Source organism: Nicotiana tabacum, chromosome 23, assembly GCF_000715075.1.
Source record: "Nicotiana tabacum cultivar K326 chromosome 23, ASM71507v2, whole genome shotgun sequence".
Taxonomy (NCBI): domain Eukaryota; kingdom Viridiplantae; phylum Streptophyta; class Magnoliopsida; order Solanales; family Solanaceae; genus Nicotiana; species Nicotiana tabacum.
In genome coordinates, this window is record NC_134102.1 from 130,703,669 (window position 1) to 130,719,937 (window position 16,269).

At 39.6% G+C, this 16,269-nt stretch overlaps 1 protein-coding gene across 3 annotated transcripts; it reads left to right on the forward strand.

Moving 5' to 3' along the window:
* Nucleotides 1-12,665: 12,665 nt before the first annotated feature.
* Nucleotides 12,666-15,684, forward strand: LOC107803111 (DNA N(6)-methyladenine demethylase ALKBH1A). Of its 3 annotated transcripts, none has more exons than XM_016626729.2 (4): nt 12,666-12,805; nt 12,884-12,947; nt 13,971-14,149; nt 14,274-15,684. In XM_016626729.2, the coding sequence occupies exons 3-4, from the start codon at nt 14,055-14,057 to the stop codon at nt 15,250-15,252; spliced, it is 1,074 nt and encodes a 357-aa protein (XP_016482215.2). In that variant the 5' UTR covers nt 12,666-12,805; nt 12,884-12,947; nt 13,971-14,054; the 3' UTR covers nt 15,253-15,684. The 3 variants fall into 3 exon arrangements, with proteins under 3 accessions (XP_016482215.2, XP_016482214.2, XP_016482216.2); XM_016626728.2 differs by having other exon boundaries at nt 14,003-14,149; XM_016626730.2 differs by having other exon boundaries at nt 14,031-14,149.
* Nucleotides 15,685-16,269: the final 585 nt, after the last annotated feature.

Consider the following 16,269-nt stretch of genomic DNA (forward strand, 5'->3'; position numbering starts at 1 on the left):
ATTGAATCGTCTTGACATGAGAAGGTCGATGAGGGAGCTTTGGCCGAAGCTCCCGAACCAGAAGGGGGTGAGGCCACTCCGTCCCAATCTAGGGGGTCGAGAGGGAAACCGGGTTGATACTCCTCGAGCAGAGGAAAGTACCTCGAAAGATGCGCTTGGGGCGATTGACCTTACTGGGTCTCCTCTGTTCTCCGACTCGATGATCAATGTGGCCGGTATGCTGGAAGGTCATTCTCATGAGGGGTTTCAAAGGGAGGCAAACATTCATAACTTCTTAGATGGCTTAGAATCTACCACCTCGGAGGACGTTACCGGGTTCAGAGACTTATCGATGCCAAAGAAGGTACCATCGCCGGGAGCCAGTGGGTCTTCCTCGAGCCCAAAGTTAGTGGACCGGTTCCCGGCCCCGAGTGTTGATCCTGACCTAAAATGGTTAATAATTTTCTCTATCCCAGAGGATGCCCGGGTTTTCTCTGCCCCCGTAGGGGTTTCTAGCTATATTCGGTGTTTGATGACCGAAGAGGACCAAGCAGAAATGGACAAGGTGGAAATGCCCTGCCTATTCAATAAAGCAAAACAAGCATTGGATCGGGTAACTTCGAGTGTCTTTTTTATTATATGTTTAAAACTTAAAATAGTAAATAATTATAACACATTTCTTTATGCTTACAGGCTTCGGTAATGCACTATGAAACTTTCCTCCAATACCGGGAGGAGTTAACCCATCACGAGGCCGTGGTTCGGGAGCTTACTGAGAAGAGGGTCACCTACAAGCTTCTCAGTGAGAAACTTCAGGCCGAGTTAGAAGCGGCTCAGAGGGAGCATGCCGAGATGGCTGAGCGAGTAAATTGAGTACTTCATGATAGTGACGATGAATTGGACATAGTGGCTAACGATCCGATCCTGCAGGTCCGACAGAGGCTTGAACAGATCGGGCAGCTCCAGGCACATATAGATACGATACAAGCTGAGGCTGAGGAGTTCAAGAAAAATATTGACCTCTTAGCCTTGAAAAGGAAGCTGTCCAAGCACAACTGGAGTCGACCGATGCCCAGCTCCTTGCTGCAAAAGAGAAAACCTTGGTGCAGGCCAAGAAAATCTAGGAGCTCCAATCTCAGTTGAACTCGGCTATTTCTGGTAAAGAGAATCTGGCCAAGGAACTCGAGGCGGCCAAATCAGAGGTGGTTATGGCCAAGACCGAGGTTGATGCTAAAGTGGCCTAGTACAAGGTTGACATCGAGGCGATTCAGGCGCAGGCTAAAAGTATGGTGGAGCATGCAAGGTAGCAAGCTCGAAGGGAAGCGCTCGAGGGAGTCCATGCTCAAAACTTCGATATACTGGCTGAAATCTAGAATGCCAAAATATGTGAAGCCAGGGACCGGAAGCTGGCTTTTCCCGAGGAAGATTTCGAGAGCTTAAGCGAGTCTGAAGGTGGGGAAGATCCCGAGGATGAAGATGCTGTCTCCGATAAGGACCATGACACTTAGTCCTTTATATGTTTTTATTTTTTGCTTTTTTGCATCTTTTTGAGGTCGTCTCGGCTGTTGTAGATTTTTGTATTAGGCCATTTCGGCCTTTGTAAAAAGATTATTATGTAAATATATATATAAGGCTTTCTTTCCCTTTTAGCTTTTAAATTTTTCCTTTGCTTTATTACTTGTATTCACAAAGGCCGGAATTCCTTAGCAAAAAATGACTTAGGTTATGTTCGAAAGTTCAAACAAACTCCGCCTTTACATTACTCTGTTTTGATGCGTCTTGGGGGGTCAGTGTTACCGAAAACTTTCTCCCAAAGTAAGCAATTCATATTATAGTTTGTCGAGGGTAGCCTTTAGAACTAGTTATGAAAAAATTTCTTTTTTGAAGGCCTATCTTTGGTTACGGTTCTCGGACGTCTCTGAGCCGTGTTAATATGGTTGTAGTCTTTTAGTTCGGGCGTCGCCCAGTGGGCTTGCTTTCCCGAGTTATCCAGGCTTGCCTAAGATAACAGTCCCCGAGTGGGTATAGTCGTGGCTTCTAAAATTCGGGAGTTGCCAATAGGTCTTATGCCCTCGATGTTTAATAGCTCGATCTGTTCGAGTTTGTTTTTCGAATGGCAGTCCCCGAGTGAGGGAGTGATCATCCGAACTCTGGTTATAAGCGGCCCTTGAGCTCGTTACCTTTAGGATATCTGAAGTACAAAATTCTTTAAGGGATGTAAAGAGGAAATTTTTAAAACATAAGATGATTGCAAGGAAATTACTTCTCTTTATTTTTGTGCAAAACAGTTATACATGCGTAAATGTTTTATGCCAGGGCTCGAGCAATCTATGTGGGCATGGTTCGTTTGACCATTTGGCCCTTACAACAAATCCTACCTATCAAGACCCTTCCATTACTAAGTAATTTCCTCGCTAAAGTCGATATCTGAGGGTAATGTCCCCCAGTATTCGAGGTTGATTGTAGAGGAACCTTGGATACTGTAAACGCGATCTTCGATACCGATTCGTGATCGGCCTTTAATTATACGTTAGCACGATCCATTATTGCCTCGTTAAAAATCTTTCCGGAAAACCCATTTGGGACAAAACCAGTCTAAGGAAAAAAAAGTGTAACGCGTGCTTTCAGACCTAAAACTTCATGCTGCTTCTTGTCAATTACCTCCTAATGTTAGTCCAAAATAAAAGAAAACGAAGGGGTTCGTACCTTAGCATTAATATCATTTTAGGTGAGTTACATTCCAATTACTCGGTAGTTGTTCTCCGTTCATCATTTCGAGCTTATAGTATCCTTTCCCGGTGACCTCGAGAATCTGGTACGGTCTTTCCCAGTTCGAACCCAACTTTCCTTCGTTCGAATTTTGGGAATTTAGTATGACCTTCCTTAGTACTAAGTCCCCGACATTGAAGTATCGAAGGTTGGCCCTTCGATTGTAATACCTCTCGATCCATTGCTTTTGGGCGGCCAATCGGACAAGGGCGGCTTCGCGCCTTTCATTCAATAATTCCCGGCTCGTATTCATGGCCTCGTCATTTGATTCCTTTGTTGCATATCAAAATCTGATACTTGGCTCCCCGACTTCGACCTGTATTAGAGCATCGGTGCCATAAACCAATGAGAATAGGGTAGCCCCGGTACTGGACTTCGAGGTTGTGCGATATGCCCAAAGAACTTCAGGCAGAATCTCCTTCCATTTTCCCTTGGCGTCGGTCAAACTTTTCTTAAGGTTTTGGATTATAGTTTTGTTGGTTGATTAGGCTTGTCCGTTCCCACTAGGGTGATAAGGTGTCGATAAGATTCTTTTGATCTTATAATCCTCGAGAAACTTGGTCTCTTTGCTGCCGATAAATTATTTCCCGATGTCACAAACAATTTCGGATGGCATCCCGAACCGACATATGATGCGGTCCCAAATAAAGTCGATGACTTCCTTCTCCCTGACCTTCTCGTATGCCTGGGCTTCAACCCACTTAGAAAAATAGTCAGTCATAAATAAGATAAATTGAGCCTTACATGATGCCCATGGAAGAGAGCCAACAATGTCCATTTCCCACTTCATGAATGGCCATGGTGACAAGACCGAATACAGCAGTTCCCCGGGTTGGTGAATCATCGGAGCATGTCTTTGGTATTTGTCATATTTTTGTACGAACTTCTTCACATCTTTTTCCATATCGATCCAGTAATAGTCGGCTCTGATTACCTTTCGAACCAATGATTCAGCGCCTAAATGGTTTCCGTAGGTGCCCCCGTGGACTTCCCTTAGAACGTACTCAGTATCTCCCGGTCACAAACATATTTCTAGCGGGCCATCGAACATTCTTCTGAACAAGGTTCCATCCTCGGACAAGCTAAATCGGGCTGCCTTTGTGCGTAGGGACCTCGATTCTTTTGGATATGAGGGTAATTTCCCGGTCTTCAAATACTCTACGTATTTATTTCTCCAATCCCAAGTTAGGCTTGTGGAGTTTATTTCGGCGTGACCTTCTTCTACTACCGATCTCATGAGCTGTATGACTGCCCCCGAGTTGAGCTCATCGTCCTCGACCGAAGAGCCTAAGTTTGCAAGTGCATCGGCCTCACTATTTTGATCTCGAGGTACGTGCTACAAAGTCCACTCTTTGAATTGATGTAATGTTACCTACAGCTTATCCAGGTACATTTGCATATGTTCTTCTCTGACTTCGAACGTTCTGTTAACTTGATTTACCACAAGGAGGGAGTCACACTTAGCTTCGATCACCTCCACCCCTAAGATTTTGGCGAGTTCGAGACCTGCAATCATGGCCTCATATTCAGCCTTGTTGTTAGTCAATTTCACAATTCTAATAGATTTTCTAACTATATTGCCTGTGGGTGGCTTCAGTACGATACCGAGTTCGGACCCCTTTGCGTTCGATGCACCTTCTGTAAAGAGGGTCCAGATTCCCGAAGACATCCCCGAGTTTACCAACAACTCTCTTTCGACCTTGGGTATTAGGTCCGGCGAGAATTCAGCCACGAAATCTGCCAAAATTTGAGACTTAATGGCTGTCCGGGTTGATATTCAATATTTTACCCGCTGATTTCTATGGCCCATTTGGCCAATCGTCCCAAGAGTTCGGTTTATGCATTATATTTCGCAATGGGTAAGTTGTCACAACACATATAGGATGGCACTGAAAGTATGGTTTTAGTTTCCTAGAGATGCTTAGCAAAGCGAGCGCCAGTTTTTCTAGGTGAGGATATCTAGTTTCGGCCTCACCTAAGGTCCGGCTAACATAATAAATCGAAAATTGCGTACCTTGTTCTTCCCAAACTAGGACTCCACTTACCGCTATCTCTGATACTGCCAAATACAAGAATAGTTATTCGTCCGCCCTCGGTGTGTAAAGTAGTGGCGAGCTCGATAAATATCGCTTAAATTCTTCCAAGGCCCATTGGCATTCCGGGGTCCATGTGAAGTTGTTTTTCTTCTTCAGCAACGAGAAAAATCAATGACTCTTATCGGAGGACCTTGAGACGAATCGCCAGGGCGGCAATGCGCCCGGTTAGCCTTTGCACGGCCTTCACGTTGTTCACTACCGTGATATCCTCGATAGCTTTGATCTTGTTGGAGTTGATCTCGATTCCTCGATTGGATACCATGAACCCGAGAAATTTACCTGATCCGACTCCGAACGTGCATTTTTCCGGATTCAGCTTGATGTTGTACTTCTTCAATATATTGAAGGTTTCCTGCAAATACTTTAAATGGTCCTCTGCTCGTAGGGACTTAAGTAACATATCATCAATGTAAACTTCCATAGATTTCCCTATTTGTTCTTCGAACATCGATTTACTAGGCGTTGGTAAGTGGCACCAACATTTTTTAATCCAAATGGAATTACGTTATAACAGTATGTGCCATACTTAGTGATGGAGGAGGTCTTTTCTTGATCATCCGAGTTCATTCATATTTGGTTGTACCCGGAGTAGGCATCGAGAAAACTGAGGATCTCGTGGTCGGTCGTGGCATCGATCATACGAGCGATGTTAGGCAAAGGGAAAGTGTCCTTGGGGCATGCCTTATTTAAATCCTTGTAATCCACACACATTCTCAGTTTGTTCCCCTTTTTAGGGACTACTACTACGTTTGCTAGCTATTTCGGGTATTTGACTTCCCAGATAGACCCTATTTTAAGGAGTTTAATTACCTCGTCATTGATGAAAGCATGCTTGATCTTGGAATGTGGTCTCCTTTTCTACTTGATCAGATGGAATTTTGGGTCCAGGCTCAGTTTGTGTGTTGTGATCTCTGGTAGGATCCTTGTCATGTCGAGATGGGACCAAGCAAAACAATCCATGTTAGTTATAAGAAATTGAATGAGTTTTTTCCTGATCTCGGGAATTAACCCCGTGCCCAGGTATACCTTTCGATCGGGTAGATTTTCGATCAGTATGACTTGATCCATCTCTTCGACCGTTGATTTGGTAGCGTCGGAATCATCAGGGACTATAAAGGATCGAGGAACCCCGTAATCATCGTTTTCGTCAGTCCCCTACTTGTCCGGTTGGGTCGAGGCCGACATCGGTGATTGCTATTTGGCTTCCTGTTTTGCTTTCGAATCTGGATCCTTTGTCGATGAGAGTGCGGATATTGGAATTACTTCATCAACAGCAAACATTACCTTCACGACGAGTTGCTTCCCGTAGATCGTTTTAATCCCCTATGGTGTTGGGAATTTTAACACCTGGTGAAGGGTCGAGGGCACAACCCTCATGTTATGGATCCACGATCTCCCGAAAAGGGTGTTATACCTCATGTCCCCTTCAATCACATAAAACTTGGTCTCCTGGATGGTTCTGGCTGTGTTTACCGGTAACGTTATTTCTCCCTTAGTAGTTTCACAATCCATGTTGAATTTGTTTAGTACTCGGGCTGCAGGCACGATTTAGTCCTGTAGGCCGAGTTGTTCTACGACCCTCGATCGAATGATGTTGGCCGAGCTACCTTGATCAATTAACAAACGTTTAACTTGAGTTTTATTCATAAGTACAGATATTATCAGTGCATCATTATGTGGTTGCATGATTCCTTCTACATCCTAGTCGTTGAAAGATAAAGTTCCTTCTGGTATATAATCTCGAGTCCCTTTCTCCCTCGTGATTGATACTTTGGTGCATTTTAACATCGAACCTTGAGGAACATCGACCCCTCCGATGATCATATGAATGACATGTTAAGGTTCTTCTTGCTCGTTTTGTTTATTGGAATCCCTATTTCTGATATGATTCTTGTCTCGGTCGCTCAGAAACTCCCGAAGATGCCCGTTGTTGAATAACCGGGATACTTCTTCTCTCAATTGTCGACACTCTTCTGTTCTGTGGCCATGAGTGCCATGATATTTGCACATTTGGTTGGTATCTCTTTGGTATGGATCGATTTGTAAAGGTACATGCAATTTAGTATCTTTGATGCATCTGATAGCCGATACAATGGTGGCTGCATCAACATTAAAGTTGTATTATGATAACCGTGGTGCTTCTTTAGGTCCGATAGGCTTGTCGAGGTCGTTCTTGCTCATGAGCCCTCAAGAGCTCTAGCCTCGATCACTTCTCCTTTCATTTTGTACATGATTTCGCCCAAATCCGTTGCTCCTACAATCTCCATTATATGGCTGGTATCGATCTCTATTCAACCTCGATTCTTGGTCAATATCTCTCTTGATTCTATCGACGGGTCTGATAGGATAAACGGACCTGGAAAGAGCCCCAAGTTGATCGTCCTCGACCCTGATCTTCGATTGATACCGATTATGCACATCGGCCCAAGTAACAGCCGGGTACTCTATCAAATTCTGCTTCAACTGCTGCGAAGCCACCAAGCTTCGAACATTGAGTCCTTGGGTGAAAGATTGAACAACCCAATCATCAACGAGCGGTGGCAGGTCCATCTGTTCCATTTGGAATCGAGACACGAATTCTCTGTGCATTTTGTTGTCCTTCTGCCTTACCTTGAAAGGGTCCGACTTCCTGGTTTCAACCTTGATGGCCCCGGCATGTGCCTTTACGAAAGAATCTGCAAACATAGCAAATAAGTCAATAGAATTAGATGGTAAATTGTGGTACCATATCATAAATCCCTTTGACGGGATCTCCCCGAATTTCTTTAGCAAGACAGATTTGATCTAGTCATCCGCTAGATCATTCCCTTTGATAGCACATATGTAAGAGGTGACATACTTATTCAGATCGGTCGTTCCATTATATTTAGGAATCTCGGGCATGCAGAACTTCTTGAGGATCGGCTTGGGAGCCGCGCTCGGGGGGAAAGGTTTTAGTATGAACTTTTTGGAATCCAGACCCTTTAATATTGGCGGTGCCTCCGAGATTTGATCGACCCTGGAGTTGTAAGTTTCCACCTTCTTGTCGTTTGCCTCTATCTTCTTTTCCCCCGACTCAATTCATTTTGTCAGTTCTTCGAGCATCTTCATGATTGTAGGATCGGTCCCTAATTCTTTCTCGTTTGATTTCCTTTAAGCTGATTCGACCCTGTGGACAACTTCCTGGGACGGCTAGGGCTCGATTTTGCTCGGTGGGTGATTCTGATTTTGGAGCTAGGCTATCGCTGCATGTTGAGCCTGCAACATTTCGAAGATCACCCGCAGGCTAATCCCGCCCTCTTCGTCATCATGTGTGCTTTGAGCGACTGATCTAACATCCCTACGGACGTTTCCCTCGCGATCGACGGCCAAATTTGCGTTGATGGCTACATGTGAGCTGACGTCAATTGGATCTACGGCCGGAACTCCATCGAGATCGACCAGGGGTACATCGTTCCCTGGTGCTATGTTATCATTCTCGTCGTGGTGACCGAAATCATTGTCAACGTGAAGGGGTACCGACTGAGAGTTCGACATTTTAGTCCCGGAATCAAAGATACTTCAAAGAACAAGTGTAAAATAGTGTGTGTTATGAAAGTTTGTATCAAGTAACCACTATTATCCTTAGCCTCACGGTGGGCGCCAAACTGTTTACCCTTAAAATCGGATAACAATTGAATTTATACGTGATTTTAATGATACGCGATATAACTTGATACAAATTAAGAAAACAAATTAATATTGAAATTGATGATAAGAGAATAAATGCAAACCACACAAATTGAACTGCCTTGACCTTCGAGCTCGATCACCCTCGAACCAAGAAATGCCTTAACTGATGTAAGAACATGATAACAAGATGATAAGAGCTAGAAATAATTATATATTGCTTAGTATATTGCTCTATATTGTGTATTTCAATATGTATTACAAATTATCACACCCCCGTTTATATAGTAGAAGTGTCCTACTCTTGATACAATTCTATACAAGGTAAAAAATCTCATGACTTGCTAATTAATTGCCCGATCCTTGATACGTGTCGATATTTCCGCCGTGATTTACAATCGATCGTGCATATTTCGTCCTTCTGTTATTTGGCTCGGCAAATTTTCTTCGATCTTGTTTGGTCTCGATTTTGTTCGGTCGTGGGGTCACGAACTCAACGATGTAACTTCGCACCTCGGTTCGATATAACCCGAGATCGAGCTTTAACCTGTCACGTTTCAGTCTCGATTGGTCACATAATAGGCGAACCCGGTTTTGACTGTATACAAAGACTTTTGTGAACTAAGTTAGGTATATAGAATAAACATTTATCAATTTCAGAAGCTTATAATTTTATTTTATAAGTCAAGCTAAATTTTTAATATAAAGTATGTGATTTTTTTAAAGTTATGTATTGAGATGGGTACACATACAAAGCTTAAGTTAGCTATACAGAATTAACACTTATCAGTTTCAAGAGATTACACTTTTATTTATGTTTCGATTACACTACCAGAAGTTGGCTTTAATTCGATTGACATTTCTAACTATAAAAATTCAGGGTGAATTCCAAATACTTTTTTGACTGAAACAGTCGAACAACAAATAATATTTTTTACATAAATTTATTAACGGACTACTTTTTCGACTATTATAGTCGGAATATTTCACGTAAAAATCTGTGCTTCTAATATTCAGACTACTGTAGTCAGAATATCAGTCGTAAAACAAAAAAGCCGACTATCGTAGTTGAGAATTTGAAAAAAATATATTTTTCAAATATTTAGGAGAGTTATTGTATATGGTACTTATATTTTTCTCCTGTCTCTTTTTTTGTGCAGGACAGTTGAACAGAGTCAGTCCTCTACAGAAAAACATTGCAGTTATTTGCTTTTGTTCTTATCCAATGTCTTTTAATTCAACGTACCAATATACTGTTGAAGTTATTTTATTGGTTTTTATTGTGATGATTCATCTTTACTTGCTCTATCATTTGTGGAATAAAGTATACACAATTATAATATGGTAAGTTCAATATTTTTTCTTAATAGTAGGTAACTGAAACTCTTTGATACTTTATGAGATTATTGATTGTGTGCAATCCATTCATCGCCAAGCTAAAGTAAAATTACCTAGGCGGATTTTGTTTTACAGTTCAGAAAAACTGATTTTGCAAGCTTAGAGTTCGAGTTTTCCGAAAAAAATAGTTGGTTTACGTTTGCTTCTATTTCCTAATTTTGGTAACATAATAGGAAGTTCCTAAAACTGATCAGAACAAAAAGAGAAGTTCATCAGTTCAAATAAAAGTTATCTTTACCAAAATATATGTATAAAGCAATGATAAAAGGAAGAATGAAGGTGATTTTTGTGTTAGGAGATTCATACATCTACATATATACATAATTCAAGGATATATATATATATACGTATGTGTGTGTTTGGTTTTGTTCCAATAGATTTTGAAAGTTTGTAAGATTAGGTGTTATCTGTTCTCTCAAAAATAGGCAAATTTTAGCAGTTACTATGCTTTTCATTAAGAGCTTAGAAGGATCTGGCTGCCTTCTAGAAATTAAAACACTGATGACCTTTTCTTTCTTAATTTTACTGATAAATATTAGTATTGTGCAATGATGAGTTTTGAGGTTCAATTGTACCTTAGTTTCCATTCATTATTTAGGAAGCATCGTGTTGTATTCATGTTCTTGTGTTGAAATGAACCTATCTTCCCTCAGATACAGTGAATTCATTTATGTTATTTTTCAAATTTGGTTAACATAGCATGTTGTCTTTGTGCTGTTTTGTGCGACTACATGTTGCCTACACTCATACATATATAGTGAGAGCAGTTATGTTTAACGTTTCTAAGTTTGATCTGTTTAATATGTTCTTCTCCGAATATTTCTTATGGTTCTTGAATTGTCTGATCTGATTTATGAGTTAATTTGATAATCCATTGCAGGTTTCTTCTGTGGTTGATCATAATACTTGATAAATGAAAAGATCTTGATACATCTTCGTTCTGATGCAACACGGAGGGTCCATTTACATCGTGCAAGCTTGAGCACACTTTATGTTGCCCAGCAATTTGTTAATTTATTGGTGAATTTCCTAAAAAATTTATCTTATGCACGTACGAAATATACAATCCCCGAACATTTATTTTTTTACTTTCTAATGTTTATGGCTGCTATATATAATGCTTCCTGTTAATTTGATTCAAATGCACAACATTTTATATGCAGAGATATCCTTAGGTGGTCAAAAAATTTAGTTGGCTAGGGTGGTCGGCATGTAAACTTTACCAGTGAGACATGAGTTGCAGACCTGTTCTTGAGACTTTCTCATTCTCTTCAAGAGTATCCAACAAAGGGACAAGCCTTAGAATTCATGAAAGAAGACAAGCCTCCAATCTCAATGATAATTTACTTGTAAATTCAAGATTAGAAATTGTAAAAAGCAATCAAAGTCGTGGAAGTTTTAAGTCTCATTTTTTTAAGGGTAATTTTTTCATTTCTATGCTTTTCTCATCTTCCTTCAAAGTCAGCATTCAGAGTCTCTCTAGATTATAGAACTCAAAAACTTAAAATGAGAGTCATCTTTGTTTTATTTATGTATTATGACATTTCTTTGTGCCATTTCGTAATCACGACTTTGCTAATTTATTCTGTAGTTAATGTTGTGGCTATATCTACTTTGTGGTATATTTTGGAGGATAATCAAATAAATAATTTATTTTTTCTGTTTGATTTATTCTGTGCTAATTAAATTTTTGTTATGTCTGATCTATGGACATAGTGCCTTGTTTTTGTCTAGGGATAAGAGATTGCGAGCAAGTGTTACGTCCTTGCATGTTTTATCAGTGCTGAATATAGTACTGGCCGGTACTGAATATGATATTTTTCGCAGCTACATTTTTACATTTGGTGAAGTATCTTCTAAAAGAGATTAGTTATGATAATAGTTACTACTTGTCTGTTCAAAATCTAACCGAAATCGTTAACCGAACCGAATCGAATCAATGACTTATTGGTATTGGATTTTCGGGGTAATGGATGGTGAACAGATTGAGATTTTATAATTAACGGCTTAACGGTTTGGGGCGGATTACTCAATTTTTTTATCGGGTAAACCGTTAACTCGTTAGGAATTTTTATATTTATATTTTTACCCCTATGTATATAAAGTACTTTTGAAACCCTAAATGGCTAAATACCTAATTTCTATTTTCAAATTCTCAATTGTCTGCAGCCACCAGAGGCAGAGAAGTCGTCAGTCTCATTTCTCTCTTGAACTGAGAACTGAGAAGTCGAACAATCGAAATCTCAATGATTAATACATGTATGTCTGTATGAGTAGTCTTGATGGTATTAAAAATTTGGTTATATACGTGTATGACATTACGAGTAGTCTTGAAGACTTTTCAAATAAAAAATACCGTTTGGTTAGATCTTAGATGGTATTAAAAATTTGGTATTGATTTAGAACTGTTTGGTATTGATTGAATGATTGTTCAAAAAATTTTTATTTGGTTTAGCCGATAACCGCCCGATAACCGTCCGATAATTGTTAATCTGATACCAATTCGCCCGTTGTCTTATTGGATGGCTAGTGGATTACTACATTTATAATCCGATAACCGTTAAGCGTAATTATCCGCTCGATCCGCCCGATAAGCATCCCTAACTTATAGTGATGGAAATATTGACATAGTAACAAGCAAACTTTTTCGCTATTTGATATAGAACTGGAAAAAACTATTAACAGTTGCGATTTAAAAATTGACTAATGCATTTAAAAAGTAATTTTGAGAAACAATTAAGCTTTAAAAATTAAAACTTATTTATGATGAAAAGTAATTTTCAAAAAAGTGATCAAACTTCCATCAAATTAAAACCCTGCTCATTCTCTCATCCCTCTCTCTCTATTCTCAACCCTCACTCTAATCCAGCCCCCACTCTCTTCTCTCTCTAACGGCGGCACACGGCGGCACAGTAGTAAGTCTCTCTCTCCCTTTACATCTTTATTTCGCCCAACTCCCTTTCCTCACTCTAACCACTTTCTTCCTCTGCCAGTTTCAGGCGGCATTGGGCTCGGCAGCGCTGACGGCGGCAGCACACGGCGGCGACGGGCATAGTGGTAAGTCTCCGAATTCGGCTGCTGCTCCGTTTTTGAATGCTGCTGCTGCACAAGCCTTGACTCTTGAGTTTGATGTCCAATTTGTTGCATAAACTACAGATTTATTGTTGATTAGAAGGATCATTTTGTATCTGAATTGCATTTAACGAAATTGGTTCCTTCAAACGTCCACAGATAATTGTAAACTCAGCCATGTATATAAAAAAAACTGTAGGATTGTTGTGTATTTAATTTTCGAGGTATTAATTCCTGATATGCAATATCCTAAACCATTAAATTGAAACAAGCATAAAGATTTATTTTTCAACAGTTAAGAATTTGCTTTCCTTGTTCTGTCGGAGGATTATTTTCCTTCCCTTTTCCATCTTTCATCTTTTACTTTGTCAAATAAGGAAAAATGACCCCTACCTTCAATTTAGCTTCCAACCCCTTGATTTCTCCCTATTCAGGTTTCCAAGATCTGATTCTTATATGGGCTGCGATTAATTGTATCAACTTAATTTAAAAATAAAAGAGCTAACAAAATCCGATTAAATAATCTATGAATTCTAAACTAGAGAAGTCCTTATCAATTAAATTTGTTTATATTTGAATTAATGTTGTCGATATCAACTTACTTTAGGAGCAACGGTCCCGAAAATCTACGTTCTTCAATCAGATTTCTTTCCGACTACTGTAGTATGAAAATTCGACTGTTTTCCTGGTCGTTTGGCAATTTAAATTGTCCGACGACATTCATATTTCCCACAACTCTGAAACTGTCGGAATGTAGTCGGAAAATTGACTGTTTCAGTAGTCGAAAAATGGTGATCTTCTGGTAGTGCAAATACAATTTGTAATATAATATTTTTGTGATTCATTTTTAAAAATATATACTCATTGAGATGGGTTCACGGCTTCACGCGCTACGCGCATACAGAACGCTTCTAACATGAGAAAATTATAATTTGCAATCTGGAGAATATGTAATATTTTGGGTCATAGATGCATAAATAATTTGTTGCACTGTCTCCTTCATTCAAGACTCAAGAGGGTTTTTTACCCCAACTCTCCAGAAATCCTAACTCAAAGATTTATCAAAAGTTCAAATTTTTGGAGCTGTGGAAGATGTACGGTTCCAACCCTAGCACCGACGATGAAGAGCGAACCGCTTTCAGGAAGGCTGAAAAGAAATACAAGCTGTATTATGACAATACCCGAAAGTAAGCTTTTGGAGTTCGATAATTCTTAACAAGAATGTTTTTCATTCTTTTGTACTTTTTTTCCCTTTAACCGATACAACAGTTGATTTACGTTAATGGGGCATTATTATGTTGTTGAACTCAGGAAAAAGCAACCAAGACCAGTGGATTTGTCGGAGGTAATTGATTTTAAGTCAATTTCAGAGTCTTACCATCGAAATGGTGAACTTCCTTCAGGCATTTTCGCAATTCAATGTGATTTTGATAGTCTTGTCTTCTGCTTGGAGAGTCATCCAGGGTTTTATTTCATTCCTGGAGCATTAACTGTTGAGGAGCAGTGCCGATGGATAAAGGAGAGTTTAACAAGTTTTCCTCAACCCCCAAACAGGACCAACCATAATGCAATTTATGGTCCTCTACAGGACTTATTTGCTGCTGCCAAGGATAATAAAGCTTTGATTCAAGAAGATAAGCACTGTGGTACCAATAATTCTGAGGTGGAAATCATCCAAAACGACATAAATTGTCCGAAATGGAATTTTTTTGATCAATCAGGTGCATTATCTAGAGAAATTACATGCAAATCAGTGCCAGCCTCTGTTTTGCTTCGTAAGTTAAGGTGGAGCACCCTTGGCTTGCAGTTTGACTGGTCGAAACGGAACTATAATATTTCTCTGCCTCACAACAAGATACCTGATGCACTTTGCCTGCTGGCTGAAAGAATGGCAGCAGCTGCCCTGCCATCGGGTGAAGTGTTTCAGGCTGAAGCAGCAATTGTTAATTACTTTGGGCTAGGCGACACGCTTGGTGGCCATGTTGATGATATGGAGAAGGATTGGAGTAAACCTATTGTTAGTATGAGTTTGGGCTGTAAAGGTATTTTCCTTATCGGCGGAAAGTCTAGGGACGTTCCTCCTGTTGCAATGTTCGTTCGAAGTGGGGATGTTATTCTTATGGCAGGACAAGCAAGGGAATGCTTCCATGGCGTCCCTAGGATCTTCACTGATAAAGAACACGCCGAGATATCCTCCCTTGAATTGCAGTTTTCTGATGAAGATGACTCTGCTTTCTTAGAGTACATTAGGACTTCTCGAATCAATATCAACATTAGACAAGTATTCTAGACTTATTTTTCTCTTGAAAGTTCTGTAGAGATGTAATACAACAACAAATCTAGAGGAATTTCACAAGTGAGATCTGGGGAGGGCAGGGTGTACGCAGACTTTACTCCTATCTTGAGAAGGTAGAGATGTTTCAGATAGACCCTCGGCTCAAAGAAAGATGATGTTCTTGACAATTTTGAAAATACCCATATGGTAGGTATGGAAAAGATTGGAGAGTACAAAACCAATCAAATGATTGCTTCTGTAGAGATGTAATACGAAGTAAGATTATTTTGCACAGAATGAGTAACATTATTTTGCTTAAAGTTCTCATATAATTTTGGTATTATACGGGATGCTCTACATGGATCTAGGGCTGTGCATAATTTGGTAAATATCGAATTATTGTACCGAATCCGAAAATTTTGATATTTGGTAGTCGATATTTTGATATTTGGTATGGTATTTGGTTTAAGTTCTAAAAAAATTTGGTACAGTCAAACCTCTCTATAACAACCTCGTTTGTTCCGATACTTTTTGCTGCTATAGTGAAGTGTTGTTATATAGGACATATATTATAGCATAACATAAAAATCAGTTCCGAAAAAAATTGGCTTTTATAGTGAATGGTTGTTATATAGAGATGTTATAGAGAGGTCTGACTGTATTAGGTATGGTATTTTGTATTTGCAAAAATAATACTAAAATATCGATACCGTACCGAAATATATAATAAGTTGCACAATACACATTATTGATTATAACATACTAAGTTACATAATACTTTTCTTTGGTATGCATGTTGAGGTTGGCAGTAAAGCCTTTGTACTTCTTTAGGGAAATGAAGGAACAAGGTAGGCTGCAGATTTTGACTCTTTTTCTCTAGAATGTCAAGCATCTTAATGTGATACTTTTACGGTTTTAGAGTGTTTCTTCTCGTGTATTGAGTTGCATCTGTTGGATTATTCCTTGCTGTATTCTCTAACTCCGGCAATTAATTATAAGCAAGTAACAAGATATTTTTAATGATTAAATTTA

What these genes read in the sequence shown, in the direction of transcription:
- LOC107803111 (XM_016626729.2), top strand. Translation starts at nt 14,055, where the DNA reads ATGTACGGTTCCAACCCTAGCACCGACGATGAAGAGCGAACCGCTTTC. An exon ending in TATTATGACAATACCCGAAA is followed by an intron (nt 14,150 to 14,273) that starts GTAAGCTTTTGG and finishes TGTTGAACTCAG; the next exon opens with GAAAAAGCAACCAAGACCAG.